This window comes from Hetaerina americana, unplaced genomic scaffold (assembly GCF_022747635.1).
Source record: "Hetaerina americana unplaced genomic scaffold, ioHetAmer1.1.p SCAF_62, whole genome shotgun sequence".
NCBI classification, from domain to species: Eukaryota; Metazoa; Arthropoda; class Insecta; order Odonata; family Calopterygidae; genus Hetaerina; species Hetaerina americana.
In genome coordinates this window covers 2,275,142-2,299,776 of record NW_027287228.1, presented here as the reverse complement: position 1 = coordinate 2,299,776, position 24,635 = coordinate 2,275,142, and the positions used below count along the sequence as shown (strand labels likewise).

Below are 24,635 nucleotides of genomic sequence, written 5' to 3'. Positions count from 1 at the left end.
TCATCTAGATTAAACTAGTGTGAATGTCAAGCTTTTATAGACACTTTTGTTTTGTCCACTGTAAATCCTGCCTTAGAGATATAATACACCAACCACTCACAATTGGTTCATATAACCTCAGTCTGATCCTAAAATAACTGGATCTACTACCCCTGCTATACATTTTTATTGCCATTAATATTTGATGATACCGTGTTTTCCTCCTGTCGAATGAAACTTTCTCATTATGCCATCCAAAAGTGAATTGTACAATGAAGGCTTAAGGCATTGCAGTGTTCCCAAACCTATTCATATGCCAACTGCATGTTTAATGAGCTTTTGTGATGCGTATACACAATCATGAATACATAGGATAAAGGGATGCTATTTTTTTTCTCTGAGTTCTCAATGCTATCTATGTGGTAAAATTCCATATCTTTGCAAAAAGATAGTTACAACTAGTTTACAACTGCAACGTCATCAGACCCCCACAGAGGGATACAGCCAATAGCATAAACATAAATATTTACATATTACCATACCATGAGTTTAAATATGGTCCCAATTAATTACTTAAGCACTTATTTTACCTTGAGTCTCTGACAATAAGATGATTTATCAATGCAAGGTCTGAATTAGGGTCATTCTTGTTGCTTTCAATGAGCAGTGAGCACATGCATAGTAAATTGGCCCAAGCAATAGCTAATAGTTAACCTAATAGCTACATAATTGAGTAACAATAGTGGTTTCGTACCCTGGCTTAAAATATTCATGTCCAGGGAGATATAAAATAGCATTGTGATGCATATCCGAAAAACATTCGATTCAATGGTGACAAGCAGAAGTTTGCTAATAAGAGATGCATATGGCATACCTTACACCTTTCTCAACATGGTGAAATACTCATGTCAGTAGTCTATGGCAATCTTTAAGTTTCATAATTGTAATTGCTGACTTGGTGGCAATTGTCATCACAACACAGAAGCTAACAGTCAGTCTTAAGAAGGGGCAAATGTCACCATTTTCACGGGCAAGTCTACACAAACACATAGAAATTCTGTTTACATCCCTGAATGGAGATTACCTAACTGGATAAAGGAGTTTTTTTTCTTTTAGCAACGAATGTTAACAGGAAGTTTTTGAAATTCAAGCACAAGCTCACAATCCTCATGCAACCAAAAAACATAATTCAATGCCATCCACCTGCGGGAGGGTTAAATATGCATAGGCAGAGCATCCTTTCAATTGGGTTTAATGGGGTGTGATATTGATAAAGGTGTGTGGGATGAGTCGTACGGGGTGGCCGGTTTGTGCCACCTCAGTTTCCTCACCTCAGGTATGGTACACATGATATCATAGGTTTTGAGTGACAGGAATCTCAGTGGTATCCAGGTTTGAATCTAGTCAGTGCCAAAATGCTTTAATTAATTGGATCGTGTACCCCTAGGGCAAACTTTGATTTTAGCCAATGAGACAAGGTGGCTAAAATATTAATATTTACTTATGCCCAACCCACATTTTTCCTAGCCATGTTTCTTTGGAAATATACGGCAGTTGTTTCAAGTAGAAATAATATCTCTTCATTCATGTCTTTCAGAAATTTAATGAAGTTTTTAAGCATTCCTCCAAAATCAGAAATGACCGACAAAATTTATTAATATGCACCACTTTCTCAAAGTCAAAATCATTTCATGACTAATAAAAACATGAACATATGCTCCTTTACAACTAATGATCTCAGATTGCTAGTTTCTGCGAGAAGGTGGGATAATAAATATTACAAGCCAAGTGCAATGCAATTGCTCAACTGACTGAAAGTGTCACTAAGTACTAAGTAAATAATATATCAATCTAAATTGGTACACTATGATCATTAAAACCCATAAGTTAACATTTAGTATTCAGCTCTTATAAATGTAATGAAAGTATGACTTTATTTTCATTCTGTGATGCAATGGAAGCATCCAATAGCTAATGTTTGTGAAATTCAAAGAAATCTACATACTGATAGCAGTATTTTACAATGGATTTATGCCAATACAGGCATGTGAGCCCACATACCATTCATTAGTGAAGAATAGGGAAGCATAAAGAGAGAACAATAGGTGTAATTAGGTCATAACATACGCAAGCTATCAAAGGAGGAAACATCTTAGATAGCTACCACAATTATCTTTGCCACGGCACAATGTATGTGGTAGGCATGTATTTCCTAATACTGCATAAAGATATATGTGTAATTAAAGCTTAAAATGAAGCAAACAAATTTTCTAGGCACAGCAGTAATCTGCATCTTGATCCTTACATTAGACTGGGGCGGATTAGGCGTACACAACTACTGAACATCTTCCGAAAGATGCAAGTGCACAAATATGGTTTCTTGCCATCTACAGATTTGGAAGTCAGAAGTTCCTGCCCATCCAGTCCTCCCCAATTCAGGCCTACCTTTGCTTAACTAGGCTGATCGGCATTGCTTAGTGATGGACATGAAATTGCTTTCAGCCTGATAGGGGTGGATGGATGATTTAACAGATATTCTGAAATATCGCCTTCATTATATTAGTAATAAATAAGCACCATTAGAGTGTTAAACCTTGTTTCAATTATTAATCCATGAAGCGTCATCATTGCGATGCGCATCAATACCTGGGAAACAGGCCAATGTGAGCAGCGTAGCCATAGTATTAGCAATATAGCTTCTCTATTCGGGTCATTTCGAACCATAACTCAAACGGACAAGTTTCTATCCTATTTTTAAATGTGGTTGATCCAATCTAAAAAGGGTGATTAAGTAGGGAACTGTTTTGATGTCTCTATTTTATGATAACATCTTGTATAATTATTAGCCAGGAACCCATGCATTTACCTTTGTACTTGAAAGTTTTCTATCACAGAGGACACATTTCAATAGTCTGAGAATATCCTTTGAGGGGAAGGTTTTTGTTTAAAATATGATATAAAAATCATAAAAATGCATGGAAAGTTATCAAGCTCATAAGATATCAAACTAAACATTCAAAAAGAATCCTAATGCTAACAGAAAATGAGACGAAACATAAGCATTGATAAAAACACTTATTTATGAGGCATTAATGAGGATAGTCTTTCTGCTTTGATCGAAAGCTCGATTTCTTAATTCAATCAAACCCTTATTTCCCCTAATTCACAGCAATAATAAGTTTGCATTTGGACATCGTTTGACAGAAGCCATTATTAAAAGGCTATTGATTTTTCTCTCTATTACTGCCTTGAAGATGCCAACATCCAAAGACCTCTTCTCTTTTGTCTTCATTATTCCATTCCCGCTCCAAGATATATCCGGTGAAAGTCTTGAGAAGTGCTTTCACTCCTTGACAAGAGCTAGGTAGGAAACACTCTGCTAGTGGTGCTTCCTCTTCACAGCATAACTCTAATACCACTAATGTACTTGAACATTCACTTTGCAGGCAAAAATGGTACATGAAATTATTCTTTGATCATAAATTTCCATGCTAAATGGAATATTGATTATTTTGAATGGTAACAAGCACAAATAAAGATAGACAGCATTTGTAACTCTGAACAAAAATGTAAAACTTGCACATAACACGGATATTGACTGACATAAAAAACACGTATGCTACTCAATACATGATATTTTTACCTCCATAAGGAAGTAAAACATTTCTTTGGCACTGGAATTCACATGACCTTGAGTATAATACACTCGAGGTAATCAAAATTACTACGACTAATTAATCATCTAACGTGCATCTCGAGGCAATCTTTTATACAAATTTCAAGCTCAAACAGAAAGATCCATATTCTCACACTCTCATGCAGTTCTTTCATTCAGGCAAACCCATTTGCTCACTATAAAAAAATAATTAAGTAAATAGTTCTCCAAAAATCATTAAATTCTCTAGGAGAAATTTTTTTAACAGACAAATGTATAATGGAAAAATAGTTGCTGATAACTGTCATTTGGGGACTTGTTTGTTCCAAAGTACATGGGAAAATATGCTAAACTATCGAGAGAGCCATAATGTTCGTTAGCTCCTGCCCCTGGATTGTGGTTGCGAACCAGGGCGGGACTGGCGGTGTCATTTTCGCTTGAGCCAGACATTTCGAAGGAGAGCGCGGCGTGCGCGGAACAGGGTCACTTCGAAATTTTGAAGGCCATCGGTGAAAATGGACAGGCTGATGAAAAGAAGGGTGTGGGCGGTGACCCAAAGGCGAGCGGCTGGAGACGTAAACAAAGCAACAATGGTGAAAACACTGAGCGCTGTCCAGGAGAAGAGAGCCAGGTAGAGAGCGTTGGAGGGCGGTGCGGCACACGTGCACCCGGCCCGCGCCAGGCAACATGCTTTGCTGCTAAAAGAGTGCAAAAAGAATTGTCATGCCTCCCTCACGCACTTCCTGAAACTGCTTCATGGATGCATCTTTCATCTGACGTTATACATGGGGTGTAGAGTATTGCGGTAAGTAGTGAGGGTGTACCTTTAGTTCTATAGAGGTTCATTTGGGGCACCAAGATTGTGCATTACTGGATTGCAACCCAATTACAATGTCCTTACACAAGGAGGGATAATCAAAATTTCAAGCACACAATGTGCACTATTCTGATCATTTATGTTATTCAGAACGACAAAGAAAATAGTTTGAGAATATGAATACTCACAATGCACAATACATGAATGCACTGTCACAAAATCACATGAAATAGGATCTAATATTTGGCATAAGTTGAATCAGTAAATAATGTACATTTATGGATGTATCACAATCTAAATATGTATAAAGACAAAAGGATTTTCCTCATTAGGTTTCGGCATTCAAGCAACGGTGTACACATTTTTATTTATCCAGATGAAATATTTCTCAAATGTTAGACCATATTAAGTGTAGACCTTGACTATGTGGCATTAAGACACAATACGCAAAACATCTGTTGATACTTAAAGAAATGGAATGCCAACCTATGTCAGTGCTCTACTCCTGAGGCCATACTAAGATAACAATATTCGCAAACCCAATTCTACATTTTACAAGAATTCATTCTTTAGCTCTGAATACTTTCCAATTCTCATAATTAGGTACATCAAAAATGCCTATTCTCTTACCTTAGCTTAAGGTCGTTGCTTTCCCAGAATTCTCCCATCTATCACAGCATCCCGCTGCCTCTCTCAGTATCCCTTGTATCCACTCGTCCTATCTTCTATGAATTTTTGCCAACAGCCATCCCCTCATCCCTCACCCCTCACCATGCCTACCACTTCAGCAATTGTTTTCCTTTTTGTCCATTTTGTTCTTCGCCATTCTTCTACAAAAATCTCGTGAGCATCCAATTACCTGCTTAATCCAATCCTATCCTCTCATTGCCTCGAAGACCTCGTTTCTGAGTCATGCAAAACTAGCGCCATAACAGGTTTTCACTAGTATTTTCTTTACATCATTACAAAAGGCCCCTTATCAACTTTCCCCTCATTGTAAACTTTCCTTCACTAAATGCCATTCTCATTTTGATCTCCTTAACACTCTGTTCATCCTCCAAATGAACACTCCATAAATAGCTGAACTGCTCCACTTCTTCTGGTTTATGTCCCCAAACTTTTAATGTTTATCTTAGGCGTTGAATTTCTTGGGAAATCTCATTACATCACACATTACATTTCATTTTACAATGATTAATTCCCATCCCGTAGCTATCACACTAATTATGTGCAAAGTGATGGCTGCAACACCTTAATCATCCGCAAATTTAACCAATTTGAAAAAGTTCCTCCCTCTCATGCCTTACTCCAGCCTCTATTCCATCCCTTGTCATTTAAGTGGGTGTTGAGTACGTTATATTTTTCAACAAAAATTTACGTAAGTTAACAACAGAAGTGAAAGTATAAAACTGACTGAGATGGTTTTTCCAGGATAAAAATTCACTTCACATGCCAGATCAGCTTCCGTTGCATGCTAACTCCACTTGTAGGCTCATTCGAAGACATTGGTTCCAAAACTGCCGCCAATATGGATGTTGTGTAGCTTACATTTCAAAATGATAGTGATAGTAGTGAAAATAAACCATCAAAAACACCAGGAAGCGAACTATGCAATCCACTTACACAAACTCCATATATAACGTGAAAGTTGCCACCTTTGTGAACTGAAAATCAGTCTGTATGCACCATATTATCGAAAAAAAAAGTGCGACTGAATTCTAAAATGATCTTGAAGTATAAATATCTAAAATGATCTTGAAGTAAATGAAGTAAATATGTAGTATGATGCATACTTTTGTTTAATACAAGCCTACCTGTGACCACCAAAATGGCGGAATTCATGGAGAAGGGTTTTAGTAGAGGAAGACTCTGAATTGTATTCTGCATAAAACTGCCTGAGTGCTTCTTCTTTATCCCGCCATAACTCGGTCAGCCAATGCCGCAGCTCAATGTCACTGTCTGGAAGTGTTGAAATGGGATGCCTGAAGAGTTTGACAAAGGGTAGAATAAAAGGTGAATTGAATGGTTAATGGATGCTAAACTCCAAAGACTGGAGACGATTTAATGGCTTGGAGCAAGGCTGCTCAATTCCATTTGAAAATGCATTGCAAATGTAATCGGGACATCTTTGAGTGTGGACCACATCACACAGTTTTTAGTGGTTAATACTGTCATTTTTAGCTATTTTAAATCAAAAAGTCATTAGAATGTAGGCACTATCCAGGAGACTACATAAATACAGTAATTATTTAATATTATGTACTTCTGTGTAATAGAAGAGACTTGGAATTACTCATAAAACCAAGGCTGTAGAGAAGTTGAAGAAGGAAATGCGATCCTTAACCCTCTTGGATAATCGGATCACTCAGTCAAAATACAGCCATGTACATCAAATGAAGAACACTACGTATTTTTCCACTATTCTTTATTTTGGTATGACTAGTTTCAATGCTTAGGAGTCATGATCAGGCATACCTAAGCGTTAAAACTAATAGTACAAAAATCAAGAACAGTGGAAAAATGCATTGTGCTCTTCACTTGATGAATATGAACTTCCATGTGGCTGGGCCAGATATAATTGAATGCTGCTATGTACTTTAAACAGTGTAGATGTGGATTAATTAGTTACGTGTGCACTGCTCTCATTTAAAAACTTGATATACTCCCAATCAATTAGCCAGCAATGCATCCAGAAACATTAATCCCTGGGATTTTCTTCATATATGAACAGAAATAATTATTTCATCTTTCTTTCCCACAGAGAAAGTTTAATAGCAAATTGAATTTGAAACTAATCACCCCACTGCAACACACCTTGTAAAGTGGGAAGACAACTTCATGTTGCTAGGGACAAGAGATCGTATTAAACATTATGTAGTATCGGGCATTTGAGTTACATTAACTTTGAGTTTTATTAAAATCATAGTTGTTAAATTATAGCCCAAATTATTAAGTTTGCATTATGTACATTAAAGCAAATATTATTATAGCACCCCCATAACCTCCCTCCCCTCATACTATATGTCTCTTCTGAATTCATTTCATTATAACACATGTAATTGGGGTTACCTGCATGTGCTAACTAAATTATTATTCTTATTATTATTAATTAGACATTATATTCATGGGTGTATTTGGTTCCCGAGTCAAAATCATTAAATTGCCAATGTTTTGTTTCAATACATCTTGTTTTCTCCATTATCTTTTTAAAATGACCTTGCATACAAACGATCACTGGACATTTCTATTGATATGGCTGCTCATCCTTAATTTGTTTTTTTCCTTTTATAGTCAATTGAAACTATTTTAAAATACTGGTTTGTAATAGGGAAACATTTTCCCATAATGCCTAAATATAAATGAATAAATCATGCTCAACTACTTTGGGCAAAGATATTCTTAGATGTTCCCAAAGATGAACATTTTAAGGTCACTTTCGGAATCTCATTCATAAAAATCAAGGATTCCTTGAAGGTACATCTAAGATCCATATAATCGATGTCAGCAGAATATGCTTAGGGCAAAAACACGGGGGCAAGAGGGGTCAGTTGCCCCCTGACTTCCAAAGTCTGACTCCAAGAGTATTACTGAGAACTACTGCATTTAATCAGCAATTATGTGGGCACCCTAGTCAGAGTGACGAGGATGACACCAATGCCTTCAACCTTACCATTGAAGTCCTTGAGATCATCCCAGTACTCTCCAAAGTCTACAATAATAGACACATGAATTCATGTGATGCAAACTGACAGTTTAAATGTCATGCTGGACTTTTAGTCTTTGCCAAGAGACAGAAATAATGATATTTTTTGCGATAAGAGTGAAAAAATTAACATAAACTATTCAAAAGATGATTGCATTTCATAAAAAATAGAACTCATTACCCATATTTTCCAAATAACTTGAATCTTCATCAGCTGGACTGCCCTGATATGAAACAGGATTATTGCAGCCTCTTCATACATTATTATAGCTAAAATGAGGCTTTCAACTCTTGAAAAGATTAAATAAATTTGCAAAAATTATATGGATGAGCAACTAATTGGAAAATGCACTTTAATAAATACTTATTCACTTCTAAGCATGCTTCTATATACAAAGTCTTTATCCTGTGGCCATAATGGAAGAAATATAAGCTAATTATAATATCAATCAAGGAAATCGAAAGAGTCATAAATATTATTTAAAATTGCACTCATTTCAACGCCATTGCATGCTATTTTGTATTTACCACCATGAAGTTCTGTTTTGTATTTTATTTCATTCTGAGAATATTATGACCAAATGATATTTGACGTTTGATAATACTTATTATAAACTTCCTAAAGGTTTTGAAATTATATGCAATCGCAAACAGAAAAGTTTCTCCAGATTAATTCATGATGCTAAGGTATCTGTTAGCAATTTTTGACAGTAAACAATTAATGATGGCTACAGCTTGTGGCAGACTCATTTAATTCATGGGTTGCATAATATATGCTTGATTTGACCCATCAAACCGTAAAACCCTGGCCAAGTTATTGGATTATGCAAATTACAAATTCAATCTCATAGAATCTGTGCCTTAGAATGGGAGTAGCTATCTACGAGGGTCATCCGGAAAGTAGTACCCGTTCGTGCCGCATGAAGTGCTGACGACGCGAGTAGCCGCTGGACGAGGTCAGATAGCTTCAGTGGCTTGTCTGCCTTCTCTGAGCCAAGTTGCGTGACGCTAGCATTGCCTGTGTTGTTTCTGTGATTGTTTACAATGTTTAAAAAAATTGAGAACGCCGCCAGTTGTGAAGTGAGGGCAGTGATTAAATTCCTCAATGCAAGAAACGTTCGCCCATGTGATATTCATCGCCAATTAAAGGAGGTGTATGGAGACAATGTAATGGACGAGTCGTCTGTTCGGCGGTGGTGTCGCAACTTCAACATGGGGAGGGGGAACACACACGACGATGAGCGTTCGGAGAGACCGTCTGTCATTACAGACCAACTGGTGAGCTCAGTTGACGAATTCGTGAGGAACGAATTGATGACATCTGTGAGCATTTTCCCAATGTTTCTCGAACAATTGTTCATGAAATTGTTAAACACCATCTGCATTATGCAAAAATTTGTGCAAGATGGGTCCCTCGCGTATCTCAATGAGCTGGCGGCGAAGGACTATGCAGCAGGAATACAGAAACTTGTCACACGTTATGACAAATGCCTTAATTTGCTTGGAGATTATGTTGAGAAGTAGTTTAAAGTATCCTCTTTCAAATAAAATTTTTTATGTTTGTTAATATTTACTTTTGTGTCTTTATTTCACGAACGGGTACTACTTTCCGGATGACCCTCGTACGTCACCACATCCTAAATAGTTAGTGTACAAATTCCAAAGAAACTGCGGGAGATGCCGCAACAGTAACTTTTAACAGAGTCATCCGCTAATGTGTATTTCAATGCAACACTTTCTGAGTGTAAAAATCATTCGCTTTGACCGGGGTTCAAACCCAGATCCCTTAATGTCCGGTCGAGTTCTTTAGCCAGTTAAGCGAAAATGTCCTCGGAGGACGCCTCGATAGCTGAACTGGCTAAAGCACTCGACCGGACATTGAGGGATCCGGGTTTGAACCCCGGTCAAAGCGAATGATATTTACACTCTGAAATTGTTGGAAAATTAGTGTACATTTGAGTTGTCAGCTTGGTGACCTAATAGGCTTGAAAATCTGACAGTCTTGGTTTGAATCCTTGCCGTTGTCCCAAGATTTGCCTCGTGGAAGTGGGGCACTGTGGGCACCTTTCCGCAGGTCACCTGAAAAGCTGTATGGAGTACTGAGGAGAGGAAAAGTTTCCATTTTGCCAGGCCAGGAATGTGATTAAGTTTGCAGTTGGACTGGCTCGGATGCTGCTGGCTTTTTAAGCGTTATTTCTTAAAAAAGCCTTAATCTTTAGGGCTTATTCTGCACCTTTTTAAGGGCTCATTAAAGGTGTGTATTGGAGTGGAAATTAGTATACAATAGAAATGACTCCATCCACCATAAATAAAATGTGCATATTGTAGCAAAACTCGTAGAATGTTTTGTAGAAAAATTGTTAATGTGTGCTTTTCCCATGCAGTAAATAGATTCGGATATTATCAAAAGAATTCCTATGTTGAATACAGGAAAGATGAAGGGGCATTTTCACATAAAGAGAGAAATAATTTTGTAAACTTTTTTCCATCAAATAAAGTTGCATATTAGCACCTGTCACCCGAAGGGTTTCGCTGTTCACGTTTGAGATTTTTTTGGCAGGCAAAAGCATTTTATAAAACTGGTCGTGCAGAAAATTTCGTTCGGGAGAATACTTTGAGTCAGTTGACATTTTCGTATTTCTGAGGCTGACTTAGTCGATTCATTAGAGCTTCATTGACGTGAAAGGCCCAAATATGTCTTTTGGCGAATGGCATTTTTTAAAAATGGACTCTTATCAGCAGTATTTTATATCTCCTTTAGTTCTTTTGCGCCTAAATAATTAGTATACCACCCCGCGGAATATTGAAAGTGATAACTTGGAGGAGCTGTTTTTATCTCGGCTTACTTTGCATTCATTCATTACTTATCAGATCTCAGAATGGGTTACTCGACCAGCTGAATTCATCGAATAGAATAAGTTTGTCCTGTCACGGCCGAAACTGGTTATCTCTTAGAGTAAGCCCACCAGAAATACGTCAGCCTAAGCGTAAGGGGGAACCACGGCCACCGCCACTGATTTATGGAAACTGCCGAGTTGACTGTTTTACTTTGTGTATCCATTTATGCCCCAAAATGTCGCTTGAAAATCTCAACGGATACGGTGTAACTATCATGCCATGTACATTGCGTTTTAGTAGGCTACCTATGTAACGATAATGCCGCGCCGGGGTAACGCCTGCTCAACGCAAGGTTACGGATTCACTTTTCGTCCACCCCTCTTCGCCTGGCTTGGATGTTCGTGATTTTCTTTGTCGCTATAGAACACACTTGACTGTTTTCGGATTGGTGCTAAATATATTTTTAAAATCCGCGCAGCCGTGACAATTACACGGTGCTCTACCAATATGTGATTTAAGACGTCCTTATGATTCTAGCGCGTGATTCACCTCCAGCAACCCTCTAGTGGGGAACTAGACAACTGTTTTGTTGGGTTGTTGTTTATTTTTTGTTTACTTAAATAACTACGTGTAAGAGTACGTTTACCCTTCCTCAATGCTACACCAAGCAGAATTTGCGAGGGAAATAATGAATAGTGACAAAATGGCTGTAGCTTACCTACTTCAACATAATTTGTTGGATGGTCCTGAAAATTCTATGGTCAATTGTAACAAGTGAGGAAGGGTGATGACGAAAAAAGGACGCAAAATTAGAGTAAGTGCCCTAGTATCTGTGCTGAGATCTCCATTAAAAGGATGCCAAATCGTGAGAAGTGCTCGTTTTTATTCGCCCCAAGAGATTTTTTCCATTATTTGGATGTAAATAGCCGGATAAGTTGTAAGCTTTCACGGTGCCAAATTTTGGATAATGTATATTTAATACCTTTTGAAACACGGGCTATTTATATTAACCTAAACAAGTCATAAAATGATAAGAGATCACAGCAGTCGGGTTGTAGGAAATACATAACATAGATTCGCGGAGGCTAATCTCTTACTGGCCTGCAGGTGACACATTTGCAGAATGCCAGATATATATATATATATATATATATATATATATATATATATATATAATCTCTGAAAGTGAGCACTTATCCTTACCATTTTCAAGAAAGCGGAATTATATTCTATGGTCTTGTGCGTGGTCAGTCAGATGGCTATACATTGGCGAGCAAGCGACAAGTTACCAGCCGGATTGAATTTCTTGGCAGGCTCACAGCATGATGTGGATGGAATCACACTTACATATTATAGAATGGCATGAGTTTTGGCTCGCTGCCGAGCCTTTGCAGACACACTGGGGATCTAAAATCCCATGCGTTTTATCACAATGCCCTTTCGACGTGTTTTATTTTGACTAGATCACAAACTAAAGAAACTCGGTCGTGAAAAAGGTATCGTGATTGCATGCAATAGCATTCGGTAGTATATTTATTCTTGAATATTGCAACATCATATTGATGCTTTCTTTTTAAGCCAGTATTTTTTATGTTTCCCTTCATCTGAAGAAATTTTCATTTTTCATCATCTTATGTGACACCCTGAATATACTGCTTATGAGATTAATTGAAAATGATAAAATGGAGTTCGACTTCGTGTGGACCGAATTTCTACAAGGACATTATTATTCAAACTTTTTGAGTTAAAACTGTTTATGGCGATGAATATATATGCAAATATATTAAGAATACTTAATTTTTCAAGCATTGTTTTCTGAGGCCAAGATCAATTTTTAAGGCATATTTATTCCACGTCAGCAGATTGCAACACACGAAGAGTTGAAATATTTTAAAATATACGATTACGGATATTCCTTGGATTGCGTCCGGTAAAGTAAATATCAATTGAGCTCAAAGTCAAATCGGTGACATTAATATAGCTTAGTACATATTTTACAAAATATAATAAAGTCTGTCCATAAAAGATGAATTATAATCAAACTTCCTCTGCGATAAACTCAACTGCACAGTACAGACTCCACCTAATAGAAGCTTTTAATATTTATTTAGATCATACGGGACATATTCAGGGAAAACTCATTTTTTCGATTTGTCTGGGACAAATTTCTATACATTTCATGTGAATTTATAATCCTATGCATTTGCTTCTACTGAATGTGGATTTGGTCTCGCCACTTAGATGTGCTGGGTAAGGAACAAATCCTTCTTGAAATTTGGCATCATTTTTGAGGCATCTTAAATTTGCCATGAGGAAGGAGGTCTCCGTGAAGTCTTGGATGGGGTAAATGCATTTTGTGCGCGGACGTATGCGTCAAAATTGAGTTTCACATGTATATGCATTTTTCAGAAGCAGCAATTTTGTTCATAATTGACGTAGTACGCATTGTAATCCTCCCATGGAGACAAGTTCAAACAGTTTGCTCGCCCACTGGCGTCGAGGTCGTTTGCTACGGTAAATTAGCTCAGCTCGTTACTCCAACTCAAAAGTTTGTGCAGCTATGAGATTTTTATGGCCGAAGAACTGAAATCCATCGCAGAGCGTTGATGGCCCATTGGCAAGATGCGATGCTTCTCCAGGTAATCGGAGAGTGGCATTAACTGTTCGATGAAGGACTCAGAGACTTGACAAGGGAATCATACAGAGGCCGACGCCCATGACTCCTAATCACGTTTCCGTGTCGAATGTTTAGGCCAATCAAAATCCTCAAAACTGTCAACAATTTGGTGGCCGCGATTTGCGTCTCGAATTAACTCGGAGCCAAGTATGAAACTGGAGCGGATTTCTGTTTTCTCGTCAGAGGAAAATAATCGTTTTTCATCAATAATTCTGACAGTCAGGTGACTCTCTTAAATATGCATAGCTTGCACGTTCAGGTAAATATATCCTGTACTTTAAATTCGCCGTTAACATGAACCAAATATTTTCTTTAAAATATTTAATAACCTTTTCAAGTTTGTCGTAGATATAGAAATACATGGCATGAGATCTTTCCACACATCCTTTCTCGTTAGAGGCGTGACATAGTCTCAAATAAAGAACGCGGTCGCTAAGATTTGTTTTGCTAAGGTCGGAGAAGAGGGAAAGGCGAAATTTTCCTGTGATCTTTCTGAGGATAAGAATTGAATAGAATGAGTAATCAGGAGGGGCAACGTTGAACTTCTTTGCAAATACAAGGAGGCATTTAAGGGCACATATGACCTCTTGGCTACTTTAGCTAGGTATGTACAATTTACTGGAAAACTATTTCACCTTAACAGTCATCAATCGGACTCTCAGTGACCGCCATTGATTGGAAAAGCTAGTTTTTTTGGCGTTCGAGAGGAAATTCAAAAATGTATAAACATCAAAACAATACCATATTAATTCCAAATGAGTTGATCACACAGATGATTACAACAATTGTTATTTTACTTCTTAATAGTTAAGCTTTCATTCCATTTTCCTCTTTTTTACATTTTTTTATCTATACTATCTCCTTCATTGGGGCATTTGAATACTTGGGAGAAATGAGCATTTATAATTTAACACAATAAGTACACTGTCGGGTAATGATACCGTATCTCGCACCGTAGCACATATGTTTAAATTTAAACAGGATGAAAAAAACATTACGTTATTTCAAAATATACATATGTCAAAGCTGAATCGATATGAATTGAAAGTGTGCTACAGTGGTTTTGACTGGATTTTGTGCATGGACATATAGAGAAGTCCTTCCTGGGAAATCGCTTGCCTCCCCTTGGAGCTATTTCTGAATAAGGCACTGTCTGGTGGGTAATGGCGGGAGTAAGCCGGCCTCTAAGGAGATTATGGCTTTTGGGAGGGTCTTTACCTTTTAACTCGGAAGTACACCTCTTCTGGAAAAATACCCCGGGCCATGTCGGCTTCAGACTGCGGCAGCGACCGAGGGTAGGCCACCGTGATGTCGTACACTGCGTCCAATTGCCCGTCTGGTGGGAGAGAAATGGCGGATGGAATGACTCGAGAGAAACCATATTGAATCCCATGCAGCAACTGGTCCACAAGGGAGGGGAAATCGTGCTGGGGATTAATCACGGCGAAAGTGAAGCATGAACTCAAAAATTGTAAGTAATTCATAACTGGAGGAGTCGAATTACCAATTGATTCCAGGCGGAATCCATAATATGTCACATTAGGAAGAAACCGAGGATTTGAAGAACAGACTTCATAATAATAATAATGATTAATTTAGAGAAAAGAGAACATTATTTTTATCATTAATTTATTAAATTTTAATACCTCCAAAATGCTCTTGTGAGTTAAATCGTATAAATAAAAATTTTAAATACGAATTTTAGTACCTTAAAAATGCAGTAGTTGTGCCAATTACAAGATTCATTGCTAAAAGAAATTTAATATAGTGTATAGGGAAGTATTAAATGCGGGTGAACAGGTTAGGTGGCAAAGCTTAGCGTCTCCCCATCTACTCCGAGTGTTTTGATCCCACTCCAACCGATAGGAGCGCCGCGGGAATATTATATGTACAAATATATATATATATATATATATATATATATATATATATATATATATATATATATATATATATATTATTATTATTATTATTAGGTAATCTACCGGTTAAGGTAGGTTTTTGGATGGACATAATTACTAATTACATAATTTGTGACCCCTAGCAAAACACAACATCCTAATTTACATCAGGTCCATCTTCAGCTCTGAGTACTTTCTTCCTCCCTTCATTCCGTCGAACATCCCTATCCTGAAGTAAGGTCTGGTGCTTTCCCGGCGTATTTGATTCGTGAAGGATTCTCGGGTCTTCCACCGGGTCAAGGGTTCCATATTGGCCGACGTTTCGATGCCCGACTCGTGCATCGTCTTCAGGGTTCAACCCTGAAGACGATGCACGAGTCGGGCATCGAAACGTCGGCCAATATGGAACCCTTGACCCGGTGGAAGACCCGAGAATCCTTCACGAATCCCTATCCTGTTCCTTCCCTTTCCTCGTTTGCCCAACATTCTCCCCTCAATTACAGTCTTCAACATCCCGCTGCCGGTCAATACCCACTGCAGCCACTTTTCCTGCCTCCATAGGATTGCTCCCAGCAATCCCCCCTCTCTTCGCCCACCATACCAAGTACTTCCTCGTTTGTTTTCTTCTCTGTCCATTTCACCTTCTCCATTCTTCTCCACACCCACATTTCAAAAGCCTCCAATCTACGTCTATCCTCCTGCTTCAATGACCACGTTTCCGCGCCGTACATAGCTACGCTCCATATCAAAGTTTTTACGAGTCTTTTCTTAACATCCTTACTCAACGCCCCCGTCATCAACTCCCTCCTCCTTGTGAAAGCCTCTTTGCCTAGCGCATTTCTTCTCCTTACGTCCCTACTACTTTGACCGTGTTGGTCCAAAACTCTACCGAGATACGTAAACTGTTCTACCTGCTCTAGTTTTTTGCCCTCCTATTTTAATGTTTAGCTTAGCCTTTTTCTTTCTAGAAAATCGCATAACCTTTGTTTTATTAATATTGATTCTCATCCATACCTGTCGCACGGAATATCCAATTCACTAAGCAATGCTTGCAGCCCCTTGGCTGACTGACAAACTAAAGCTTGGTCATCAGCGAACCTAACTGATTTTACGAATTCCCCGCCCACTTTCATTCCTACCTCCACTTGTTCCTATGCCTCTTTAATCATTTCCTCTGCATACAGGTTGAACAGCAACGGTGATAATGGGCAACCCTGCCTTACACCTCTTCCTAACAGTGCCCAACCGGACTCCCCGTTCCCCACTCGCACCTGAGCAGTCTGAGGCATGTAGAGGTTGCGGATTGGCCTCCTTTCCCTCCAATCTATTCCTATTTTCTGCAATATACTCATTAGTTTTTCCCAGTTCACTCTATCAAACGCTTTTTCGAAATCTACGACACAGGCAAATACCTCCTGGTTGTATTCTATATTCCTCTCAATTAATAATCTCATTACTGCAATGGCATCACGCGTACCTCTCCCCTTCCTAAACCCAAACTAATCATCCCCTAAGTAGTAATTTCCCCTACCCTCTTTCCTTTTCTTTATGATCCTCAGAACAAATTTAGCTGCGTGGGATATCAAACTAATTGTCCTGTAGTCCTCACATGACGTGGCCAGTACCTTTTTCCGAATAGGAACTAAAATTTATCTCACAAAGTCTTCCGGCCAGATTCCTTCCTCATAAACACTGTGAATGAGCCAATGTTTTCCTAAGCATTTTAAAAGTTCCATAGGAATGTTATCCACCCCCACGGCCTTATTTATTTCCATCTCCCTTAATGCCCTTTCTATCTCATTGTCTAGTATGCCTGGACCTAAGACTCTTCCTCTACGTCATTTTCTTTTTCAATGTCTACCTTTGCTGGTCTAAGTTCTTTACTATACAGTTCTTCTATATACTCCTTCCATATCTCTTGGATCTTTCCTGCGTCAACTATTACCTTACCCGCCTTATCTCTAACTGTTAGCATATATTTCCCTTTCTTACTTCCCGATACAGATTTAACTTTACTATACAGCGCACCGATTTCAGCCTTCCTCTGCAGACTTTCCATATCCTCGCACTGCGTCTTCCACCAAGTTTCTTTTGCTTTGTGTTGCCCGCCTCAATTTATTGTTTAATCCCTTGTACTTCATTTTACCGAACTCTGTGTGCACATTCTTCCATTTCCTCCGCTCATCCATCTTTGTAATCATCTGATCCGTGATCCATGGTTTCCTAACTGATCATATATCCTATCGACCTCTTCTTCTTCCGAGCCAGACGAAAGGAAGTCCACGCAGCATCTGTTCCTCGGTGAGGCGGCTGCAATGGCGTCTGACCCCAGTGGGGCGGCCAGTAAGCGATGGTGTCCACAGCGCAACCATAAGGAAGAAGAGGTCGATAGGATATATGATCAGTTAGGAGACATTATCGCGTGTGTTCCCGCAGGGGAAACATTTGATAGTGATGGGTGATTGGAATGTGAGTGTAGGCGAAGGAAGAAATGGCGATGGGTGGGGGACTACGGTTTAGGCACGGGAAATGACCGCGGTGAGAAAGCAATTGAGTTCTGCAGGAGACAGGGCTTAGTCATCACCAACAGTTGGTTTAGACACCACAAAAGAAGCAGGTATACATGGAAAATGCCAGGTCACTCAGAAAGTTATCAGATAGATTATATCCTGGTTAGACACAGGCTTAGGAACAGTGTGATAAATTCCCAGAGCTTCCCGGTAGCGGATGCGGACTCAGACCACAATTAAGTTGTTATGAAATGTAGCGTACGTTTCAAAAAGATAAGGCAGGGGCGGCGAGTTAGAATATGGAATGTAGAAGCATTAAATAGGTTGAAAAGGAAGGAATGCAAACAGGCGGTAGAGAAAATCATGGAGGATGGTAAAGGGCTTAGTACTATCCAAGAAAAATGGGAAATGATCAAGAAAGGGTTGTCTAAAGCCGCAAAAGACACTATTGGAACCGTTAACGCTAAAAGGACTAGGAAACCATGGATCACGGATCAGATGATTACAAAGATGGATGAGCGGAGGAAATGGAAGAATGTACACACAGAGTTCGGTAAAATGAAGTACAAGGGATTAAACAATAAATTGAGGCGGGCAACACATAAAGCAAAAGAAACTTGGTGAAGACGCAGTGCGAGGATATGGAAAGTCTGCAGAGGAAGGCTGAAATCGGTGCGCTGTATAGTAAAGTTAAATCTGTATCGGGAAGTAAGAAAGGGAAATATATGCTAACAGTTAGAGATAAGGCGGGTAAGGTAATAGTTGACGCAGGAAAGATCCAAGAGATATGGAAGGAGTATATAGAAGAACTGTATAGTAAAGAACTTAGACCAGCAAAGGTAGACATTGAAAAAGAAAATGACGTAGAGGAAGAGTCTTAGGTCCAGGCATACTAGACAATGAGATAGAAAGGGCATTAAGGGAGATGGAAATAAATAAGGCCGTGGGGGTGGATAACATTCCTATGGAACTTTTAAAATGCTTAGGAAAACATTGGCTCATTCACAGTGTTTATGAGGAAGGAATCTGGCCGGAAGACTTTGTGAGATAAATTTTAGTTCCTATTCGGAAAAAGGTACTGGCCACGTCATGTGAGGACTACAGGACAATTAGTTTGATATCCCACGCAGCTAAATTTGTTCTGAGGATCATAAAGAAAAGGAAAGAGGGTAGGGGAAATTACTACTTAGGGGATGATTAGTTTGGGTTTAGGAAGGGGAGAGGTACGCGTGATGCCATTGCAGTAATGAGATTATTAATTGAGAGGAATATAGAATACAACCAGGAGGTATTTGCCTGTGTCGTAGATTTCGAAAAAGCGTTTGATAGAGTGAACTGGGAAAAACTAATGAGTATATTGCAGAAAATAGGAATAGATTGGAGGGAAAGGAGGCCAATCCGCAACCTCTACATGCCTCAGACTGCTCAGGTGCGAGTGGGGAACGGGGAGTCCGGTTGGGCACTGTTAGGAAGAGGTGTAAGGCAGGGTTGCCCATTATCACCGTTGCTGTTCAACCTGTATGCAGAGGAAATGATTAAAGAGGCATAGGAACAAGTGGAGGTAGGAATGAAAGTGGGCGGGGAATTCGTAAAATCAGTTAGGTTCGCTGATGACCAAGCTTTAGTTTGTCAGTCAGCCAAGGGGCTGCAAGCATTGCTTAGTGAATTGGATATTCCGTGCGACAGGTATGGATGAGAATCAATATTAATAAAACAAAGGTTATGCGATTTTCTAGAAAGAAAAAGGCTAAGCTAAACATTAAAATAGGAGGGCAAAAACTAGAGCAGGTAGAACAGTTTACGTATCTCGGTAGAGTTTTGGACCAACACGGTCAAAGTAGTAGGGACGTACGGAGAAGAAATGCGCTAGGCAAAGAGGCTTTCACAAGGAGGAGGGAGTTGATGACGGGGACGTTGAGTAAGGATGTTAAGAAAAGACTCGTAAAAACTTTGATATGGAGCGTAGCTATGTACGGCGCGGAAACGTGGTCATTGAAGCATGAGGATAGACGTAGATTGGAGTCTTTTGAAATGTGGGTTTGGAGAAAATGAATAAGGTGAAATGGACAGAGAAGAAAACAAATGAGGAAGTACTTGGTATGGTGGGCGAAGAGAGGAGTTTGTTGGGAGAAGTCCTATGGAGGCAGGAAAAGTGGATGAAGGGGGTATTGACCGGCAGTGGGATATTGAAGACTGTAATAGAGGGGAGAATGTTATGAGGAAAGGGAAGGAACAGGATAGGGATGTTGGACGGGATAATGGGAGGAAGAAAGTATTCAGTGATGAAGAGGGGTCTGATGTAGAGTAGGATACTGGATTTTATATTTAGTTAGGAATCACAAAATATTTATTTGGTAGCTGTGTCCATCCCAAAACCCGCCTTAACCGGTAGATTACCTTATAATAAAATAATATATCACTTACTTTCAATTCAGAAGAAATAATTTTTCATGCCGGAAATAGAAAGGTATTAGCTGAGGAGTAAGGAGGCTTCATTTCACCACCCCTTCTGTCTATTCATCGCCCTCGTCGGCCGCATTTACGTAATTGGCAATGTCGGCGGGAGGCCCGCCTTAATTTGTTCCCTCGCCGGCTTCACCTCAGCATCCGCGCATGCATCTTCATCTCCGTCGCCGCGTGGAGCCACCCGCGTGTTGCGCGTGCGGTCGGAGAATGGTCGAGAAAACGCCGGCCATTAATATATTACGCACACCATCACGGGCGACCGGAATGGCAGGTAGCATATTAATGCCATTACATCGGAATGGTTTGAATAAGATGTTTTAGAGATTTTCGAGAAATAACAAGGTTTCGTCGACGCGGCTCAGACTTCGATTCGGATAGCCGCAGAACTATGATCGTACTGATTATTGCACCTAAGCATCCAAAAATATGATTTGTTTCCACCTAACGTTTAGTTAACTGCGCTTTGCGTGATATTTATAAAGCGTAGAGTAACATTATTCCGAAAAAATGTTTAAAATGGATCCTAAACAGTCAATTCGGGTACCCTCAGCAAAAAAAGTTATTAAAAAAGAATGAATCCTCAGGTTTATATTTCAAAAATTAATATATGACCGGTGGCTGTTACAATTTGATTTCTCTGAAGATATACTGCGCTCATTTCCAATTTGCTGCGGATGTGTAAAAGCAGCGATTATTTTCCCGTTTCGTTGAGGAGAAAACGGCTCATCGGTTCAAATACGCTAGGAAATCTTTTGCGTGTTTCCGCTGCCAGAGTTCAAACGATAAGTGGATCTTTTCAGTGGGGAACTGAAATTGCGGAACCCCTAAACCAACTGAATTTGACGTCAAGGCTTCGATGAAATGAGAATGTCACGCAAAATGATTGTTTTTCGCCGAGGGTTTGACGTAACAACCTCGGCATTGTCGAGGAATGATGATTGTGCTTAATAGTTCCCATTCCGGTTATATTGGCGCAGCTGCCAAAGGACCATTCGAATCAGACGAAGAAGAATTCACCGCTGGCCCGCGCTGGCCTGCATTGCCGCCAATACGAAAGACACAGTTCGGGCACATGGACTTCAAATATATATGAGGTTTACGAGCATAAATCATGCAATTAGAGCAACAGAGGAAGGAAAAGGGAAAAGTTAACAGAAATAGATAAAATAAGCGCTGAGCAGAGTGAAAATAATGACATGCGTGGAATTTAAGACAATCACATGATGCATCAGTCAATAGAAATAATAGCACAACTTATCAAGTTAACCAAGTTAGATATACGAAGTTTTGCAATAAGGATATGCCAAAATAAAGCAAAGAGGAAAATCGAGCAATAACACACCCAAAAGGTCATTAAGCATCGTACTCGTATAAAATTACCATTTGAATGGGAATGGCGTGGATAAAATAACTCTCCGGGAGGACAGGCACGGGTAGTTAAGTTAATCAATAATTTGATAAACACATTAGTACTGCTTCTAATAATGATGGATCTATTTTAATTTAATTAAAATAGATCCAAAGACAAGATTATATATCTATTCGTAGACGTAACGTAGTCAACCTCGAAACACCTTTAATCAGATTCTGACGACTTTCTAAAGCAGAGAGTACGAGGCTCTGCAATTTTAATCACACTCGTTGCGTGACAGGAAACCAGCGAAACATACTTAATCATGCACTCTAATCGCCTCAAAGATCTTCAATGAAGAATAATGGTTATTTGTACGTAAGTTTCCGAATTCCGAATTACGCGTGTGTTTCTAACCCTACTTCTGGCATAAAATGTTTTCAATATCGTTCAGATAAGGGTTCACATTATTGGACAAAGTGCATTAAGGTTAGCGTTAACTGTTTAAAAGCATTCGTCCAGGAATGAAGCACATTAAGCCGCCTTGCCACAAAAGTCAACTTCTTTTGGCATTCTATTTCAAATATCGCGTGGTTTTCATCGGAATCTTATTTATTTAAAACCGGCAACATGCCTGTTTCTTCACCAGAAAGATATCCAAATCTCGGTTAAGAAAACGTTTCCCCGGAATTAGGAAGGCAGCCGTCCATAGGATAGTCAATTTGAAGCCGTACACTCGTATTTTAATTTATTTCTTCAAAGAATATATTCTAAGTAGGAACTAGTGATGATAAAGTGATCTACCTGGAATACACTCTATCTTTTCGGTCCAAATGCATACCATCGCGATGTCTGAAGCTGAAATTTTGATATCGATGGAAATTACTTATATTTGGTGTCAAGGTGAAGGAGTCACGTGGATAGCCTTAACTCTTTGTTTCTATTCCAAATACTGCGGGAGAAACAGCAACAGTAACTTTTAACGGAGTCATCCGCTAATGTGCATTTCAATGCAACAGTTTCAGAGTGTAAAAATCATTTGCCTTGACCGAGATTCGAACCCGGATCCCACAATATCCGGTCGAGTGTTTTAGCCAGTTAAGCTATAGAGGCACTCAACCGGACATTGAGGGATCCGGGTTCGAATCCCGGCCAAGGCAAATGATTTTTACACTCTGAAACTGTTGCATCTTTGGTTCTAGGTTGGTAATGTTATAAGATTTCGGAAATTTGGAAAGGACCAAAAGTTATCGGAGCATGCTGTTATGCGTGAAAAATTACGCCAAAGGCCCCTGTACATTAAAAAGCCAATGATAATCTTGGTTTCGAACTATTTACGTGGCAATGGCAGCGATAGGAAAAGCGAGAGTAGTTTGTTGACATGAGGCACGTCCGTGGCCACGACGACACATGAATAGATTTACAAAACTGTTTCGATTAGCACATAGATATATAGTATATTGAAGAGGAAATTGAAAAAAAAGTTGGGTGACTTAAAAAGCAATTTTTTAAAAGAGTTGCTTTTAAAAATATCACAAATTGGTGGGCATTAATAATTTAGAATAAATTATAAAGCATATCAATGTATAATTTTATATTAATAAATTATTTAATTTCGCAGCATATTAATTATAATCAGGTAGCAGGGCCTTCAAATGCCAATCCCATCCCAAAGTTGATTATCGAAGGCATTGATTGAGTCACTAGTAGCCGTGAGCACATAAATGGCATTGGCGTGGCGAGTGAAGCGCCAAGGTTTTCATCCGTGACGACGGACTTTGTCGGCACTGTTTAAAGGCACATGTGCTTTCTTTTAAGGGTTGCCGTTTCCTCCCTATCTTTGGAAATAAGGTAACGGAATTTAGAAAAGTGTAATGGATGCCATGCTTAGCAGTCAGGCACAGTTTAACGAAGGATACTTGAGCTTTCAGACACGAATGATTATTCCGAGCGGTAATCAAACGCAGTGCCGCATGTCTCGCCTGGTTCAAAATCGGACGGTGCCTCCCTGGCGCACTCACGGCGGGATCCTTGCTCTAACTCATGAATACTATCAGGCTGACCTCCGTGAGCCTTGAATGTTTCGCCCACAAAACCCATCACCTTCTTCATCCCCGAGGCCATTTATTAACCGATGAAAACCACACCTGCCTCTCACTGAATCAACTTTGGGAAAAGTTAGATATAAAACCGCATTAAGCCCTTTGGCATTTGGGAGTTTCGTTCTCTTCAGGTCGCAGTTTCCAAACCAGTAGTGAACACGTGGCAACAGGTATGGGATGAGAATCAATATTAATAAAACAAAGGTTATGCGATTTTCTAGAAAGAAAAAGGCTAAGGTAAACATCTACATATACATCTACTTAATACCCCGCAAGCCGCCGCAAGGGCGTGTGGCGGGGGGTGTTAGGACACTACCCGTAATTTAGAAAGGAAAAAAAACTGCATGCAAGAACCACAAATTCATACATTCACAAAAAAACATGCCATACATTCATGCAAGAACACTTACACCCCACACACATGCGAACACTCAAACTACCAACAAACATACATATGCACTTACAAATGTACCTGATGTCTTTGCAATACTTAATTTTTTCCGACTGGTAAATTCAATGTTTTTAATATTTCTAAAGTGACTTCGGTTTCTTACTATTATGATTTCTGATTGTTCGGGGAAAGAATGAGTATTAGTATCCATCTGTCTTGGAATCTATCTCCCTTAGTTTATCTTT

At 39.2% G+C, this 24,635-nt stretch overlaps 1 protein-coding gene across 3 annotated transcripts in view; it reads right to left on the bottom strand.

Moving 5' to 3' along the window:
- Nucleotides 1-395: 395 nt before the first annotated feature.
- Nucleotides 396-24,635, bottom strand: part of LOC139695717 (lysocardiolipin acyltransferase 1-like) — a 128,488-nt gene continuing 104,248 nt past the window's right edge. Inside the window, exons 5-7 of one of the 3 annotated variants that reach the window (XM_071594515.1) lie at nt 14,888-15,005; nt 6,266-6,433; nt 396-4,329 (exon numbers count right to left, since the gene is read on the bottom strand). In XM_071594515.1, the coding sequence (XP_071450616.1) occupies nt 4,062-4,329; nt 6,266-6,433; nt 14,888-15,005 (554 nt within the window). In that variant the 3' untranslated portion in view covers nt 396-4,061. Of the gene's footprint in view, nt 4,333-6,265; nt 6,434-14,887; nt 15,006-24,635 lie in introns of all 3 variants that reach the window. The other 2 variants (XM_071594514.1, XM_071594516.1) reach the window with 2 other exon arrangements.